The sequence below is a fragment of the Schistocerca americana genome, chromosome 7 (assembly GCF_021461395.2).
Source record: "Schistocerca americana isolate TAMUIC-IGC-003095 chromosome 7, iqSchAmer2.1, whole genome shotgun sequence".
NCBI lineage: Eukaryota > Metazoa > Arthropoda > Insecta > Orthoptera > Acrididae > Schistocerca > Schistocerca americana.
This window is the reverse complement of record NC_060125.1, coordinates 175,234,918-175,253,198: the sequence shown is the minus strand read 5'-3', so window position 1 is coordinate 175,253,198 and position 18,281 is coordinate 175,234,918. Positions and strand designations below refer to the sequence as shown.

General features: G+C 52.4%; 1 protein-coding gene across 1 annotated transcript in view; it reads right to left on the bottom strand.

The window, feature by feature from the left end:
• LOC124621800 (dmX-like protein 2) overlaps window positions 1-18,281 on the bottom strand; it is a 351,417-nt gene that overhangs the window by 71,098 nt on the left and 262,038 nt on the right. The window contains exons 50-52 of the mRNA XM_047147237.1: window positions 16,182-16,440; window positions 11,996-12,120; window positions 11,429-11,582 (exon numbers count right to left, since the gene is read on the bottom strand). Of these exons, the coding sequence (XP_047003193.1) occupies window positions 11,429-11,582; window positions 11,996-12,120; window positions 16,182-16,440 (538 nt within the window). The remainder of the gene's footprint in view (window positions 1-11,428; window positions 11,583-11,995; window positions 12,121-16,181; window positions 16,441-18,281) is intronic.

Sequence of the window (18,281 nt, the reverse complement as noted above, 5' to 3'; positions counted from 1 at the left end):
GGGGAGAGCACGGCGGTAGGGGCGGCGGGGAGAGCACGGCGGGAGGGGGCGGCGGGGAGAGCACGGCGGTAGGGGCGGCGGGGGAGAGCACGGCGGGAGGGGCGGCGGGGAGAGCACGGCGGGAGGGGCGGCGGGGAGAGCACGGCGGGAGGGGCGGCGGGGAGAGCACGGCGGGTAGGGGCGGCGGGGAGAGCACGGCGGGAGGGGCGGCGGGGAGAGCACGGCGGGAGGGGCGGCGGGGAGAGCACGGCGGGAGGGGGCGGCGGGGAGAGCACGGCGGGAGGGGCGGCGGGGAGAGCACGGCGGGAGGGGCGGCGGGGAGAGCACGGCGGGAGGGGCGGCGGGGAGAGCACGGCGGGAGGGGCGGCGGGGAGAGCACGGCGGTAGGGGCGGCGGGGAGAGCACGGCGGGAGGGGCGGCGGGGAGAGCACGGCGGGAGGGGCGGCGGGGGAGAGCACGGCGGGAGGGGCGGCGGGGAGAGCACGGCGGTAGGGGCGGCGGGGAGAGCACGGCGGGGAGGGGCGGCGGGGAGAGCACGGCGGGAGGGGCGGCGGGGAGAGCACGGCGGGAGGGGCGGCGGGGGAGAGCACGGCGGGAGGGGCGGCGGGGAGAGCACGGCGGGAGGGGCGGCGGGGGAGAGCACGGCGGGAGGGGCGGCGGGGAGAGCACGGCGGGAGGGGCGGCGGGGAGAGCACGGTCGGGAGGGGGCGGCGGGGAGAGCACGGCGGGAGGGGCGGCGGGGAGAGCACGGCGGGAGGGGCGGCGGGGAGAGCACGGCGGGAGGGGCGGCGGGGGAGAGCACGGCGGGAGGGGCGGCGGGGGGAGAGCACGGCGGGAGGGGCGGCGGGGGAGAGCACGGCGGGAGGGGCGGCGGGGAGAGCACGGCGGGAGGGGCGGCGGGGAGAGCACGGCGGGGAGGGGCGGCGGGGAGAGCACGGCGGGAGGGGCGGCGGGGAGAGCACGGCGGGAGGGGCGGCGGGGGAGAGCACGGCGGGAGGGGGCGGCGGGGGAGAGCACGGCGGGAGGGGCGGCGGGGAGAGCACGGCGGGAGGGGCGGCGGGGGAGAGCACGGCGGGAGGGGCGGCGGGGAGAGCACGGCGGGAGGGGCGGGCGGGGAGAGCACGGCGGGAGGGGCGGCGGGGAGAGCACGGCGGGAGGGGCGGCGGGGAGAGCACGGCGGGAGGGGCGGCGGGGAGAGCACGGCGGGAGGGGCGGCGGGGGAGAGCACGGCGGGAGGGGGCGGCGGGGAGAGAGCACGGCGGGAGGGGCGGCGGGGAGAGCACGGCGGTAGGGGCGGCGGGGAGAGCACGGCGGGTAGGGGCGGCGGCGGGGGAGGAGCACGGCGGGAGGGGCGGCGGGGAGAGCACGGCGGGAGGGGCGGCGGGGAGAGCACGGCGGGAGGGGCGGCGGGGGAGAGCACGGCGGGAGGGGCGGCGGGGAGAGCACGGCGGGAGGGGCGGCGGGGAGAGCACGGCGGGAGGGGCGGCGGGGAGAGCACGGCGGGAGGGGCGGCGGGGGAGAGCACGGCGGGAGGGGCGGCGGGGAGAGCACGGCGGGAGGGGCGGCGGGGAGAGCACGGCGGGAGGGGCGGCGGGGGAGAGCACGGCGGGAGGGGGCGGCGGGGAGAGCACGGCGGGAGGGGCGGCGGGGGAGAGCACGGCGGTAGGGGCGGCGGGGAGAGAGCACGGCGGTAGGGGCGGCGGGGGAGAGCACGGCGGGGAGGGGCGGCGGGGAGAGCACGGCGGGAGGGGCGGCGGGGAGAGCACGGCGGGAGGGGCGGCGGGGAGAGCACGGCGGGAGGGGCGGCGGGGAGAGCACGGCGGTAGGGGCGGCGGGGAGAGCACGGCGGGAGGGGCGGCGGGGGAGAGCACGGCGGGAGGGGCGGCGGGGAGAGCACGGCGGGAGGGGCGGCGGGGAGAGCACGGCGGTAGGGGGCGGCGGGGGAGAGCACGGCGGGAGGGGGCGGCGGGGAGAGCACGGCGGGAGGGGCGGCGGGGAGAGCACGGCGGGAGGGGCGGCGGGGGAGAGCACGGCGGGAGGGGCGGCGGGGAGAGCACGGCGGTAGGGGCGGCGGGGAGAGCACGGCGGGAGGGGCGGCGGGGGAGAGCACGGCGGGTAGGGGCGGCGGGGAGAGCACGGCGGGAGGGGCGGCGGGGGAGAGCACGGCGGGAGGGGCGGCGGCGGGGAGAGCACGGCGGGAGGGGCGGCGGGGGAGAGCACGGCGGGAGGGGCGGCGGGGAGAGCACGGCGGGAGGGGCGGCGGGGGAGAGCACGGCGGGAGGGGGCGGCGGGGAGAGCACGGCGGGAGGGGCGGCGGGGAGAGCACGGCGGGAGGGGCGGCGGGGAGAGCACGGCGGGTAGGGGCGGCGGGGAGAGCACGGCGGGGAGGGGCGGCGGGGAGAGCACGGCGGGAGGGGCGGCGGGGAGAGCACGGCGGGAGGGGCGGCGGGGAGAGCACGGCGGGAGGGGCGGCGGGGGAGAGCACGGCGGGAGGGGCGGCGGGGAGAGCACGGCGGGAGGGGCGGCGGGGAGAGCACGGCGGGAGGGGCGGCGGGGAGAGCACGGCGGGAGGGGCGGCGGGGAGAGCACGGGCGGGAGGGGCGGCGGGGAGAGCACGGCGGGAGGGGCGGCGGGGGAGAGCACGGCGGGAGGGGCGGCGGGGAGAGCACGGCGGTAGGGGCGGCGGGGGAGAGCACGGCGGGAGGGGCGGCGGGGGAGAGCACGGCGGGAGGGGCGGCGGGGAGAGCACGGCGGGAGGGGCGGCGGGGAGAGCACGGCGGGAGGGGCGGCGGGGGAGAGCACGGCGGGAGGGGCGGCGGGGAGAGCACGGCGGGAGGGGCGGCGGGGAGAGCACGGCGGGAGGGGCGGCGGGGGGAGAGCACGGCGGGAGGGGCGGCGGGGAGAGCACGGCGGTAGGGGCGGCGGGGAGAGCACGGCGGTAGGGGCGGCGGGGAGAGCACGGCGGGAGGGGCGGCGGGGAGAGCACGGCGGGGAGGGGCGGCGGGGAGAGCACGGCGGGGAGGGGCGGCGGGGAGAGCACGGCGGGAGGGGCGGCGGGGAGAGCACGGCGGGAGGGGCGGCGGGGGAGAGCACGGCGGGAGGGGCGGCGGGGGAGAGCACGGCGGGAGGGGCGGCGGGGAGAGCACGGCGGGAGGGGCGGCGGGGGAGAGCACGGCGGGAGGGGCGGCGGGGAGAGCACGGCGGTAGGGGGCGGCGGGGAGAGCACGGCGGGAGGGGCGGCGGGGAGAGCACGGCGGGAGGGGCGGCGGGGGAGAGCACGGCGGGAGGGGCGGCGGGGAGAGAGCACGGCGGGAGGGGCGGCGGGGAGAGCACGGCGGGAGGGGGCGGCGGGGAGAGCACGGCGGTAGGGGCGGCGGGGAGAGCACGGCGGGAGGGGCGGCGGGGAGAGCACGGCGGGAGGGGCGGCGGGGAGAGCACGGCGGGAGGGGCGGCGGGGAGAGCACGGCGGGAGGGGGCGGCGGGGAGAGCACGGCGGTAGGGGCGGCGGGGGAGAGCACGGCGGGAGGGGCGGCGGGGAGAGCACGGCGGGAGGGGCGGCGGGGAGAGCACGACGGGAGGGGGGGTGGGGAGAGCACGACGGGAGGGGGGTGGGGAGAGCACGACGGGAGGGGGGAGAGCACGACGGGAGGGGGGAGAGCACGACGGGAGGGGGAGGAAAAAGTGCACGGAGCGAGAGAGGGCAGAGGGTGAAGTGGACGGAGCGAGAGAGGGCAGAGGAAGAAGTGGACGGAGGGAGAGAGGGCAGAGGAAGAAGTGGACGGAGGGAGAGAGGGCAGAGGAAGAAGTGGACGGAGGGAGAGAGGGCAGAGGAAGAAGTGGACGGAGGGAGAGAGGGCAGAGGAAGAAGTGGACGGAGGGAGAGAGGGCAGAGGAAGAAGTGGACGGAGGGAGAGAGGGCAGAGGAAGAAGTGGTCGGAGGGAGAGAGGGCAGAGGAAGAAGTGGACGGAGGGAGAGAGGGCAGAGGAAGAAGTGGACGGAGGGAGAGAGGGGCAGAGGAAGAAGTGGACGGAGGGAGAGAGGGCAGAGGAAGAAGTGGACGGAGGGAGAGAGGGCAGAGGAAGAAGTGGACGGAGGGAGAGAGGGCAGAGGAAGAAGTGGACGGAGGGAGAGAGGGCAGAGGAAGAAGTGGACGGAGGGAGAGAGGGCAGAGGAAGAAGTGGACAGAGCGAGAGAGGGCAGAGGAAGAAGTGGACAGAGCGAGAGAGGGCAGAGGAAGAAGTGGACAGAGCGAGAGAGGGCAGAGGATGAAGTGGACAGAGAGAGAGAGAGGGCAGAGGAAGAAGTGCAGTGAGAGAGAGAGAGAGAGAGAGAGAGAGAGAGAGAGAGAGAGAGTGACAGAGGGCAGAGGAAGAAGTGGAGAGAGAGAGAGAGAGAGAGAGAGAGAGAGAGAGAGAGGGCAGAGGAAGAAGTGGAGAGGGAGAGGGGGGGGGGGGGAGAGAGAGAGAGAGAGAGAGAGAGAGAGAGAGAGAGAGAGAGAGAGAGATAGGGGTGAATGATTTATGGGTGCTCAACAGTTACGTTATCAGTGTCTGATGCATATTAAAGGACATGAATGTGAATAAAATCACTAAAAATGTTGCATATACTATGGATGAAACCTAAAAAATGACACTCGTGCACTCCCAGCCCACTCGCATTAACCCTCACTATGACACTGAAATAACTCAGGACTGTTGACATACCTACTCGGCTGTTGCATATGCTTTTTCATTTCCTGCAATAACCTTGTGCCCTGGTATCCCCCCCCCCCCAACCCCCAACCCCACCTCATTCATTGTAGCTGGAGGATGACATCCTGGATGACTATCCGCTGGCTACAAGTGTTGGACAAAAATGCAGGGCAGTCAGAGAATTGGAACAGACAAGGAATTTAGCACTCTAAGAAAGCCTCATTTGTTCCAGTGCCCACAAGATCACATTTCATTCTGTTTCAAAGTCAGTATAGTTATGAGTTAACTGGACTTTAAGGGAAAACAACAGAGCAACTCATGGAGCCCCATGTTTCGACTCATCCAGTCTTAGAGTAGTGGTCTTCAGTTAAAGAGTCATAAAATAATGTATTAATAATATATGCAGAAGTGCTATCTCTTCTGAACTGCACTAAATCTGAAAAAGGGAGAGGGGGAGGAAGAATTGGACAAAGGGAGAGGAGGAGGAAGAATTGGACAAAGGGAGAGGGGGAGGAAGAATTGGACAAAGGGAGAGGGGGAGGAAGAATTGGACAAAGGGAGAGGGGGAGGAAGAATTGGACAAAGGGAGAGGGGGAGGAAGAATTGGACAAAGGGAGAGGGGGAGGAAGAATTGGACAAAGGGAGAGGGGGAGGAAGAAGTGGATAGAGGGGGGGAGGAAATTACTCTGGGCCTCTGCATGGTTAAAACCCTGGATTTGGAGTTGCTCCACACCAAGCGCTCTAGCAGACACTGCACGCAGCTCGCAAACAGCATTGTTGTTCATAGAAAATTGGAGCAAGCAAGCAACTGTATGGTACGCAGGTGAAGTCAGAGCAGTGAGGAACTTATGCCTGACACACCACAAGGAGCTGCCGCCGGATGTCGAGTGGCAGCTCCTCAGCCTTAGCACAGAGAGCTGGTCCTGTAAGCAGCCATGGCCAGCCTAATCCTAGTGGTCTTCGTGTAAGAGTGTCTCGCTGATGTATATACTGTGCACCTTTAGCCATGCCAAGACTGCACAAAAGCCCTATAAAACTGGAGCAGATGCGCTCTGTCTGCTCTGCAAGACCTGTGGGTAAGACACTTTATAATATTCAGAGACTTCTGGGTTCTGGCTTTCAATTCTCTGAGGTGTGGCAACCATGACAATTTGGAGTAAAAAATGAGGCCTAGATACCTCACTGAGGCTTTAAAATGCAGAATGGTATCCCTCACGTGCAAGTCAAGTGAATTAAAAATACAGCAAGAACGATTAAAATTAACACACACATGTGCGCATGCATGCACACGCACGCACGCACACGCACACGCACACACACACACACACACACACTTATCTGCAGATAACTGAAAACCTATCTTTGCAGCATACACCTCTAACCTCTGAACTGTAAGTTGCAACTGACGAGTTGCTGTTGCAACGCTGGGGGAGGAACAGAAGACAGTAAAATCGTTCACAAACGAGGAGCATTGCATGGGACTCCTTACCGTTGACGTGATACTCTATGGCTATGGCAAAGAGGCTACCACTTAAACTGCTGTCATTAGGGACACCTTCCTCCTGTTCAAAACTAGCCGACAGTGTATCATCAACATGAGTCCTAAAAAATTGCTTAGACGGGAAAGACCAAATGAAGATGGGGAGATGGCAATGAAAACCCCACTGATGGATGTGTACGTAAAAGCTGTGTCTCCAAGTAGTGTCATTCGTGTTTCTGATCTCAAAGAATATACTGAGACAGTGATGTGTATGTTGGAAAGCCCGTTGAATAGCTGCCTCTAGGAGGGTCATGTTACCAACAGTAGATGAAAATCTTCAGAATTCACACTGACATTGGGTAAGGAGTTGCATGGTCTCTAACAACCAGATTAGACAATGGTCTACCATTCACTCCAGGGTCTTTCCAACACAGCTCATTAAGGAGATACTCAGGTACACACGAGACGTGTGGTCCTTTCCTGGTTTGAGAACAGGTACCAAAATTGCCTCTCTCCATGATTTGGGAAAGAGACCTATCTGCCATATCAAATTAAAATGTTTGAAGAGGATTCCCTCTGACACCGTTGGCAAATGTTGAAGCATTCAGTATCATGAGTCTCAGACAGAGCTGATTCCAGCTCCATCATGGAGATAGAACAATTGTAAGACTCAGCATTGTTTGATCTGAAGCCCAACTTGACCCTGTCTGAAGTCGCATGGTAGGCAAGAAATGCCGGATTCTGGCTGGCATTGGCTGCAGTCATTGCAAAATGCTCTAACATTCTCCGAGTGATCTCTCTGGGCAATGTTTGGTGCCACCTCTGTTTCAACACTTCTGCTATTGGTAAAAAACTGTGTTCACGGGAAACCCTTCTAATGGCATCCCATATTTTTGTAGGAGGCCTGCCATGACCTTTTCTTGCTCTCCTTAATTACGCATCGAGCCTTGGCTCTAGCAACCTGAAAGGCGGTATTTAAACGATCAAAGAGCCGCAGGCCTGCCCTGGATTGCTGAGTGGCACTAATTGTTCCACCAAGGTACAGGTTGCCTCCTGTGATGACTTTGGGATGGATAAGTCAGCGCCATGATGGATCACTTGTGAGATGTGGTCCAACCATTCCTGGACACACTCGTTGTGATCAGGCACAGTCAGCCACACTGAGCAACCATTTTAGTGGTTTCTGTTGAGGTAAGGTTCCACCCAGTAGGTAGATCCACAGTGGGAAGTGCTTGCCAGAATAAAGGTCATAAGTTGCTTCCCATGAGCCAAGTCTGCAAGGGCTGGAAGTAGAAAAAGAGGTCGATGGCTGACGACGGCCCAGGAACGACTGGGTCTGCCTGTATTGAGGATGCACACCTCCTGCGACATCATGAAGTTTTCAAAGACTCAACCCCCAGGTCAAGTATAATTTTAACACCACAAAACTATGGGATTTGAAATCACCCATTAAAAGGCCTGTAACAGCCTTGCAGTCCATTGCATCCTGCAGAGGTAAGTACAGTGAGCAGAGAGTGATGATTTGATCCACATTAACTGCAATGACTAATGCTTGTACGTCAATAACCAAGGAGAGTGCAGATGAGTGGTGTGTGTTATTGACAAATACAGCAATCCTTCCCTTGGTCCTTTCCCTGCTCAGGTCATCTCGATGAGGGGTATAGCCCTATAGTACAGGGGCATCAGATGCTTTAAAATGTGTTTCCTGTAAACACAAGCACAGGAGGCACTTCTGTGCTATGAGTCTCAGTTGCTCCATGTGTCCTGAACCCATTCATGTTCCATTGTACTGTGGGAGCCATTTATCAAGGGGCTTACATTTTCACTCTTTCTTTCTGATGGGGAGGGGAGCCCACAGTGGATGGAGGCTCCGTCTTGAGGTAAGATGAGTGCCATAAGGCAGAAATCAAGATCCAATGGCTTCAAAGATGAATCACTAGGAATGTCAGAGAGAGTGACATCAACATCATCGGACTGTTCACTTCCTGTCTCAATCTGTGGCTGAGTCTTTGCATTTGATTTTGATTTTTTGGCCTGTCGAGCCTTCAGAGTTCTATTTGCGGAGATGGTAGTGGCAGCACTGGACGGTGGAGCAGACTGAACCTCTGGAGGTGGAGGTAGCTCCGCAGCATCAGCTACCACTGTCTTGTCTGATGTCATGGGAGGATGTATAGGCTTCGAAATAAATGAAGCAGCACTAGCAGTAGTGCTGATACTAGCAATCTCTGTTTGTGTAGTAACATTAGTGTTCTGAACTAGTTGTTTAACAACTGCAACAAAGGTGGTAGCAAACATGGGGGCTACATAGCCTTATAGATCTTTGTGGCCTCACCATATAAGATGCATTTTGTCGTTTTGTCCTCATGTATCTTTCTATCTGCAAGGAAGAAACTGTAGTCACCGCTCCACATTTTGGTGGACATAAGCTTCTGACATCTCCTTGGGCAGAGTTATCACATTTGCCACATGTGGCTTCTCCCTGGAGGAAAAAATGGACAGAGAGGGGCGAGAGGTGGGACGGACAGAGAGGGGGGGGCGAGAGGGGAGGGGCGAGAGGGGAGGGGTGAGAGGTGTGATAGACAGAGAGGGGAGAGGGGGTTACAGGTGGGTGGACGGAGAGGAGGAGAGTTGGGGAAGCGAGAGGTAAGGGTGGGGAGCGACAATGGATGGAGAGGGAGGGTGGGAAGGAGGGTGGGAGGGTGGGAGGGAGGAGGGAGAAAGAGGGGAGGGAGAGGGGGGGGAGAGTGTGGGCGGGGGAGAGTGTGGGCGGGGGAGAGTGTGGGCGGGGGAGAGTGTGGGCGGGTGAGAGTGTGGGCGGGTGAGAGTGTGGGCGGGTGAGAGTGTGGGCGGGTGAGAGTGTGGGCGGGTGAGAGTGTGGGCGGGTGAGAGTGTGGGCGGGTGAGAGTGTGGGCGGGTGAGAGTGTGGGCGGGTGAGAGTGTGGGCGGGTGAGAGTGTGGGCGGGGGAGAGTGTGTGCGGGGGAGAGTGTGGGCGGGGGAGAGTGTGGGCGGGGGAGAGTGTGGGCGGGGGAGAGTGTGGGCGGGGGAGAGTGTGGGCGGGGGAGAGTGTGGGCGGGGGAGAGTGTGGGCGGGGGAGAGTGTGGGCGGGGGAGAGTGTGGGCGGGGGAGAGTGTGGGCGGGGGAGAGTGTGGGCGGGGGAGAGTGTGGGCGGGGGAGAGTGTGGGCGGGGGAGAGTGTGGGCGGGGGAGAGTGTGGGCGGGGGAGAGTGTGGGCGGGGGAGAGTGTGGGCGGGGGAGAGTGTGGGCGGGGGAGAGTGTGGGCGGGGGAGAGTGTGGGCGGGGGAGAGTGTGGGCGGGGGAGAGTGTGGGCGGGGGAGAGTGTGGGCGGGGGAGAGTGTGGGCGGGGGAGAGTGTGGGCGGGGGAGAGTGTGGGCGGGGGAGAGTGTGGGCGGGGGAGAGTGTGGGCGGGGGAGAGTGTGGGCGGGGGAGAGTGTGGGCGGGGGAGAGTGTGGGCGGGGGAGAGTGTGGGCGGGGGAGAGTGTGGGCGGGGGAGAGTGTGGGCGGGGGAGAGTGTGGGCGGGGGAGAGTGTGGGCGGGGGAGAGTGTGGGCGGGGGAGAGTGTGGGCGGGGGAGAGTGTGGGCGGGGGAGAGTGTGGGCGGGGGAGAGTGTGGGCGGGGGAGAGTGTGGGCGGGGGAGAGTGTGGGCGGGGGAGAGTGTGGGCGGGGGAGAGTGTGGGCGGGGGAGAGTGTGGGCGGGGGAGAGTGTGGGCGGGGGAGAGTGAGGGGGAGGAGAGTGAGTGAGTGAGGGAGGAAGGGAGGGGGGGAGAGAGAAGGGGGGAGGGGGGGGGAGAGAGAGGGGGGGGAGAGAGAGAGGAGAAGGAAATGGACAGAGTGATTGGAATACATAAATACCAAGGTAACACTGGATTTCTCAGCTAGTATGTATCAGGTGTATCTACGAGGAGTCATCAGGCGTATTTTAACTTGTGTTTTGACAGAGATTAACGATTTTGTTTTTGGCATGTGTAGCTGGAGTTATCCCAAACAGATAATGCTCTTAATATTTTTCATGTGATTCCCAGTGCCAATAAAAAGTATCTGTTTGTTTCCCATTATGAACATAACTATTTTTAAAGCAGAAATGTACATTTCCATTTGATACAGCAGCCTCAAATTAATACAGTAAGACACTAATTTTATCAATGTGTATCAACAGGAAGAATAGCCACTACTTGAGCTGCTCCTGTTAGTAGATATCTATCCCTAATTTGGCATAAGATCGATCTGGGTCTATCAAACAGGCATGTAATGGTCTGCTTTAAAAGTCTTTTTGTTTGTAACCGTAAACGGGCTCTTTCCATTGACACTGGTCATTGGTGACAAACACAATGAAAAATATCTGTTTGGGGTGACTGCAGCTACACATTTCAGAAACCAAATTGATAATATCTGCCAAAACATCAGAGAAATTTTGCATAATGAGTCTTGGGAGAGACACCTTGTATAAAAATAAACCATTTTTCTTATGCAAAAAAGAAATTAAGGTTGCTGCTATATACTTTCACTGTCAAATGCATTAATTTTACTGAGTAGGTGCAGGCAAGGAAATCTCTGTGCACTTCTACAGATCTCTAAAGAATGAATTGTGTGACAAGTGGCAGCAATTTTCTGTTATTGTTTCATTTACTCTTTCTTCAAAACTATTTATTAGTGAAAAAAGATTTCCTATTTTTCGTGAATTTTGTTTTTAAGGACTTTGAATGTCTAATACTTAACATCATTGTTAATCAAAGATTAGAAACAGTAATGCATACATTGAGTTGAAACATATACAGCAAGAGCTATAAAGGCACATTTACTTAACTCGATTGTATGTCCTGATTGTGTGATTCATTGTTTTCTGAGATCAAGTACTTAAGTAAAAAGAGGTCAGACACACATCTCTATTTGGTTTGCACAAATTGATTATTGGCATCAAGAGTTTGTAATTAATTACTGACATCAACAGTTTGTCCGATGGAAAAATTTAAAATTCGTAAAATGTTCCTAGCTTACAGATTTGTTACAGAAAGCTTGACAACTCAGACCTTGCACTATACTCCCCACTGTTTTGGTGTGAAAACTCCATAGATAACTATGCATCACGTTCTCAGGTCGTACACTGAGGCACAGACAGAAAAAAAAGGAAAACTTACTTCCTGCTTTTCACTGCATGATACATGGCTATTTTTTCTTTATATGATTCTAGTTACAGAAAAAAGTAAATATTACATAAACAATTGCTGGTTTAAAACTAACCACTGAGGCTCCTCGTCCTGTCTGGCTGCTAAGTGTAGGTTGTGGTGTAGAGGGATTACTGTGATTCTGTGTTGATGCTGACTGAGCCAATACTGGCCTGTCAGCAGCTGTCTGGATAACCAAAAAACTTGAAGCTGGGAGTGTCTCTGGGTCCCTGCAATGCAATAATTAACTATAAGAAATATACTAAACTTTTAATAATATTTCTTAATATGGAAATTCTTTCAACTGACGGCTTGGGAGAAAGAAAATCCTGTTAAGAAAAAATTAACTGGATTCAGTGGTGGTGTGTTTTCAAATTAAAACAAACTGGAAGTGGGACTTAGCATATTTAGTTTCCTAGGGGGATAAATGTTTGTTCTTACCATTGTTCAAACCTGTTTTAGTAACTTTTTGCCAATGGTTTTAGTACAAGAGCAACATGGATAAACCTCTAAATTATTATATCAGTATTTCATTTAAATTTCAGCCTGAAGTTTAAGAGCATAGGCACAATAAATATTAGCATGAAGTGTTAATACAAGGAAGAAACTAATAATGCTTTAATACGTAGTGCATTTTCCATACCTTGTTAAATTAATGACATCAAATTCACACTCATCCTCTAACCACAGTGGTGATTCTAACAGCAAAGATATATCCATCTCTTGTATTTCCTTTGGTGTTGCAAGAGCAAGAAATCCTGGGTTGGCCTAAAAAACAAAATTAACAGTAATATGAAATATCATGTTGACAGACATACATATATATCACACAATGAATTATATCAACAATAAAAATTCAGCTAATAAAGCAGAAAAAATTTCTACTTACTGAATGGCAATAGATGCAGGCAGAAACAAAATAAGGTGACATTAACATTATTTTTCACAAGAAGTGGCATTACTCCCAAGTTTCTGAATAGTGTGGTTCCCTACATTTTTTCTATCTCTTTGGGACAGGAAAATGTCAGCTTTTGTTTTCATTTGGTGTGTGTGTGTGTGTGTGTGTGTGTGTGTGTGTGTGTGTGTTTTCTGAAAGTCTGAAATCTCTTTCTCTATAGTCATTTGGCTACAGGAAATAACTACGGTACTAACTGCACACTTTTACTTGGACCCTGTCTGATCCGTGAAAGTCGACGGACTTCGGGCCACTCCGGAATCTTTACGATTGCTGTCGGCATTAGCTACTTAATACTATTATGTGTCACAGCAATAAATAGCCATAGTGTGAATAGTGTTGATTCATGTGCGGTGCTGTGCCCAGTGATTGTCAACACTATTTACAAAAATGAAGGAAGAGGTTTTACCAGTACCCTGTACTTTTAGCGACTCACCATCAACTTTCGTGTCACTTCTGCAATGCATTAACCTATTACACATTTATTCCTATTATAAGCCATAAGCTGCCTGCCATGAGAGAAGGAGGTGGGGCTTGTCAGAGCATGCAATTCACTACAAGCCAATTGTAAGCATCTGCTCCCAGCATGTCTCTGTACAGAGGATAAGTAAAAGTGTGCAATTAATACAGCCAAGTGTGAGTAAAAGTAAACTTGCATTCTCACTGCAGTATATACACTAAGGAACACTGGGTCTCTAATCGTGAAAAGGCTACTGCAGCTCGTATACACTGTTCAGTCCATCATCATGCTTCAAAAAGTCAAAGATTAAACAGGAGCCATCACTTTATGTTTGACAAAATTGGCATACAGCACTGCAACATCAAATACTTGCTCTTTATAAAATGCAACTCATCAAAGATCTGCCTTTCACTGGCTGCATATACGGTCAATAACACTTGCTGGTGATCCCTACTGACAAATTATGGGCAGGAAGTCCCCCTGGGATACTGAATAAGAGACAAGAGAAACGAATATGAAAGTAAATCAAAAAGCAAGTTACGGTAGCTCACCATGAGAGCACACTGTGTGTCATAACTATGATAAGTGTGTTTCACATGACAATAACTGCGACACATCTTATAGGATGGGTGGTGTGGTATCGCATCGTGTTGTGTGTGCAGAGAGGGCTAGACCCAATGGCGTATTAAATGGATGTTCACTGCAAATCCGGAGGTGCATGCAATGATCAAATTTCTATGGGCTAAATGACTGAATTGCACAGACATTCAATGGTGGATATGGTGAGCATGTAATCTCTTGCCCAGGTATTGTAAAGTGGTGTAAGCAATCCGATGCTTGATGCATGGATCTCACTGATGAATATCACAAAGGAAGGCCCACAATGTCCAGTACTGTTGCAAATGTTGACCATGTGGATGTGATCATTAGAAGGGATTGGTCCACAAAACTGCAGAAAATTGTCAGCATTCAGAACATTTCATATGACAATGTGTTCTCCATTGTTCACCAGCGCTTTGGGTATCATAAACAGTGTGCCAAATGCGCCCCACAGCTCCTCACCAATGTTCACAAGAAACTATGTTTCAAATCATCATTGGGACATTTGGAAAGGTATTCTGTGGAGTACAATGAGTTCCTGCAGTGAATCGTTACTGGGGATGAAATGTGGGTCTACCACTACACCCCCAAAACAAAGAGAACATTGATGGACTGGCTGCACACCACATACCACAACAAAAGAAGGCCAATGTCCAACCTGCAGTAGGAAAGGTGATGGTGACAGTGTTCTTTCACATGGAGAGAGTGTTGCATGTGGAATTTACACCTAAAGGCAGAAAATCAACTCTGCTCTGTATTGTCAAACTTTTCTCCAGCTGTGTAAGGAAATCACAGAAAAGCGATGGGGAAAATTGAGCACCAGTATGATTTTACTGCACCATAATGCATCACCACACTCGGCCCAACAAACGACAGAACCGCTGCAGCAATTCAACTGGGAGGTATGGCACCATTCTCCACACAGTTCATACCTAGCACCATGCGATTATCTTGTGTTCGGTAAGATGAAAGAGGATCTCAGTGGATTATGATTCTGAAACAATGAGGGGGTGAAAACAGCTGTATGCAGGTGGATACCTAGTGCTGAAGGTAATTTCTACACATCCAGAATCAAAAAATTGGTTACTCATTCTGAGAAATGTTTACAGCCTCTTGGGGATTGTGTAGAAAAGTGAACTTACACTGTATGTTGTCACAGTCATGTTGCCTATGTGTATTTGGTTTAATAAATGGGCGTAACTTGGAAGTATAACTTTCTTTATGATTTGCGCTCATACAAGGAGTAAAATTGAGATTTCTTAGTGTCGAGAAGGGATATAAAAGAATAGGTAAAATACAAAATTAGGATATTCAAAAGGAGTGGAAAATTTGGAGTGTGAAAGAAAAATTGTATGGAAACAAAAGTAAATGGAGTGAATACCCAGAGAGACTATCATGTCAGGTAAAGGACTTTAAGCCAAAAGGGAAGAAGAAACCTGGCAGATCGAGAAAAACATGGGAACTGTAATATGCCCGAATTGGCCTAATATGGAACATGTGGAAGAAGATTGAAGAGGGGGAAGAGGAGTAACCCAGGCGAATGCAACAGATCGGCACCTTCTGTTTTTGGAGGGAAGTGAAAGTATTCTGTGAATCCGATACAATTGTGCAATCTGGAACTGAACCTGGATCAATGGCATCAAGTTCTCTTTCACCAGTTACTACAGGATTTGTCTTATACCTAATGGATTTGTCTGTAGCCTCATGATCATCAAAGAAGTGTGGAGGGGGAAGCTGCCAATGCATACCTTATGAACACAGCCAAATGGATTCTGCAGTGCAGTGTGTGTTTCAAATTTTGGACTGGCATCATGCACGAAAGTCCATTGACAATGTTAGTGAGTGTAATTTGAGAGCTTTGTAGGAATGGGATATAATCATATAAAATATTGTCCAGCCCTACAGTCAACATTTTGGTCAATACCATGCTCACATCATGCAAGTCTTCCTCCAGGAGACAGGAATCAACTGAATGAAAATGTCTGTAGTAAATGCTGACATGAACCCAACTAAGCATGTTTGTGGCCAAATGAAACTTTCAGTGCATCATCGCAAGAACCTTCCTCACACACTGGATGACCTCAGGAGGGCTGTCATCAAATGGTAGGACACACCTAGGCAACGAAGGTTGCACCACCTTGTAGACATCAATGCCATGCAGATGGAGCAACAGATTTTGATTCCACATGTATGCAAAGTTGGGCACTTTCAAACAGACAGCCTTTATTTTGGTTATTGTCTTAGGTTTATTTTGTAGTAAAGTATTTATTTTTAGTTTCATAAGGCTTATTCTTTCACTCCCTGCTCCCCTTGAATCTAAGCTCACACATCCAAAGAAATGCAAATGGTGCACACTTTTTTCCTTATATAACATTCCAAACATTTTTTTAAAGCTACGAAATTAGAAAGCTAATGAGACAGAGAGAAATATTAGTTATGACAATTAGAAAAGCTGGCAATAAAAAAATTTCAGCAGAATCTGCCAGCATGTTCCAGTCGAACCAGCCACTGCTGAAACAGTGAACTGCTTCCAAGTTTCAGCCAGTAACAAGTCAACTTTCTTTAGCACTTCATTATTACAAACTGTCTTTATTCAGATATGAATTTATAGTAGGCATAACACTTGAGGAAAGTATGTACACAAACAAAACAAGAGATGCTTACGGGCTATATTATTTCAACGCCATGTTTAGCCATGTAATTTTAATGTAAAAGTTATCATATTCGCTACAAAAAAAGGTATCCAAATTGTAATGTTTATCATCTTTAGGATTATTCAACTACTTCACAAATATTACACTACATAGTGCCAACCTGATTGAGACAAAACGCAGATATAGAATCCTGATCCTTGTGAATAATCTTCACCAATTCTGCAAATGATGATGATGAATCGGAAGCTCTCTCATCTGAAGTGCGTACGCCATCTGTAACTGTCACACTTGGCTCCATAATTGAAGCTACAGATCGACGCTTGCCAAATACAGAACGTATGAATATATCTTGAACTGGTTCTTGCCGTACCAAATAGCACCAAAGACGCCGAACTGGAGCAGCTGATGCATGCCTTGTGCTGGAAAGGACAAATAATGCAATTAAATTAGATTGCATTTGCACACTGAGAAATGAGTAGCACATAAACTCTTTCCTGGCATAGGGGCTAACGATTAAAGAAATGGTTCCCATTGATATAAGAACGAAAATTCAGGTACTGATTGTGAAAAAATATTCATAGTAAATGAGAGATAAACAAGTAATTCACTAGCACCTACGATTCTAGTAGATATGTGCACTTGTACCAAATATATAGCACAAGTGGGAGTACGCTGGCTGTAAAAGTAAATGATGCAGAAACACTGGAGAAGGGGAGGGGTGAGCACACTATCATTGGCAAGGAGAGGGGTTTTGGGGAAAGGGGGGGGGGGAATGTAATGCAAACTAAAACTACCAACAAATTTGCCAGTGAATAAGTCTGCTTGGTTTACGGGACTAGGAAACAAATCATGTATTCATGTTGACAGTATATGCTTTTTTTCCAGAACAGACTTGAACAAAGTACTATTGAAATTTTCAAAATGAAATACATTCTACACTCAAAATAATGGAGTAGCTACTTGGAAACAAGCAGCAGCAATGTCTAAAATGCTATACAAGATACCATTTCTTAAAATAATATAGTGGTCACTCATAATTCTGCTGTAGTACTTGTTCAGAAATATTTACAAATTTTTTTTACCTTAGGCATTTAAGCATTATGCCATTTTCGAAGGAACAAAATGCTTCTGATACAAAATATCACATCAAAGTTAATAACTTACAGAGTAAGTGCACAAGTGTTATACAGGAACAGGGCAGAAGAACCAGGGTGTTAGATTTTCTAAGCTTGCTAATATATATTTTGTGAGAGGATTTACCTGAAACTAAGAAATCAAATGAATTGCTTTTTGTAAAAAGGCAACATATCTATATTTCCTAATTTTGCAGTTGAGACAAGTAACTGAATAAAACTAGTTTAATGTAATTTATCTCCTGACATAATTTAACTGGATAGAAAAAACACCTACTCACCAAGTGGTGGCAGAACACACACATAAAAGAAAGTTGTTATTAGGCAAGCTTACTGCACAGTAAGTCTCCCACGACCCGCAGTTCTGGGTGACTTTCCTGAAATCTACTCCTTTTCCTAGCCCTCTCCAGTCCTTTTTTTCACCCCTCTTTCTTCCCCTTCAACCCTTCTGCCTGGAGGAGGAGCCGCTGGCTCTGAAAGCTTGCTTAATTACAGCCTTCTTTTATGTGTGTTTCCTGCCGCCACTTGGTGAGTAGACTTTTTAGCTATCTGATTAAATTATGTTGTCAAAAATTGATTGTTTTCATTGTCATCTCCTGACATGTATTCCCGGTTTCTTGATGTAGGTATATTTGCTTATTATATACATGTAAAAGTCAAATATCCCATGGGGGGAAACAAGTGGATGATTTTGTTGGTGTTGGACATGTTCCCTTTCTGCAGTACACTGCGTTTTCAAATTAATTGTAGGGTTAAGTTACTTGTTTTAAAACAGAATTGTACAAATAACTGTCTTTTACTGTAAGAAAATTATTGTTAGCTATTTCTGAATAGTATTTGATGTTTTTCATGGTTATATTACTCAGTCACCTCCATCTACATCTCAGATGCCATTGTTGACAGCCATGATGTGACTGCATACCAAACCTGCATCTTGTTTTTAGGGATACGGATAAAATATTTCTTGATGTCATCCATTTTGTTGTTACTTATAGGCAGTATGGGTACATGGGCTTTCTTGGGAGGCAGTTGCAAATGTTGTGTAACTTTTCTCAGTCTAAAAGTGTCCACTGTAAAGCCAAAACTATTCATGTTGCATGTAGCACCAGGTGAATTTTCAGCTGAAA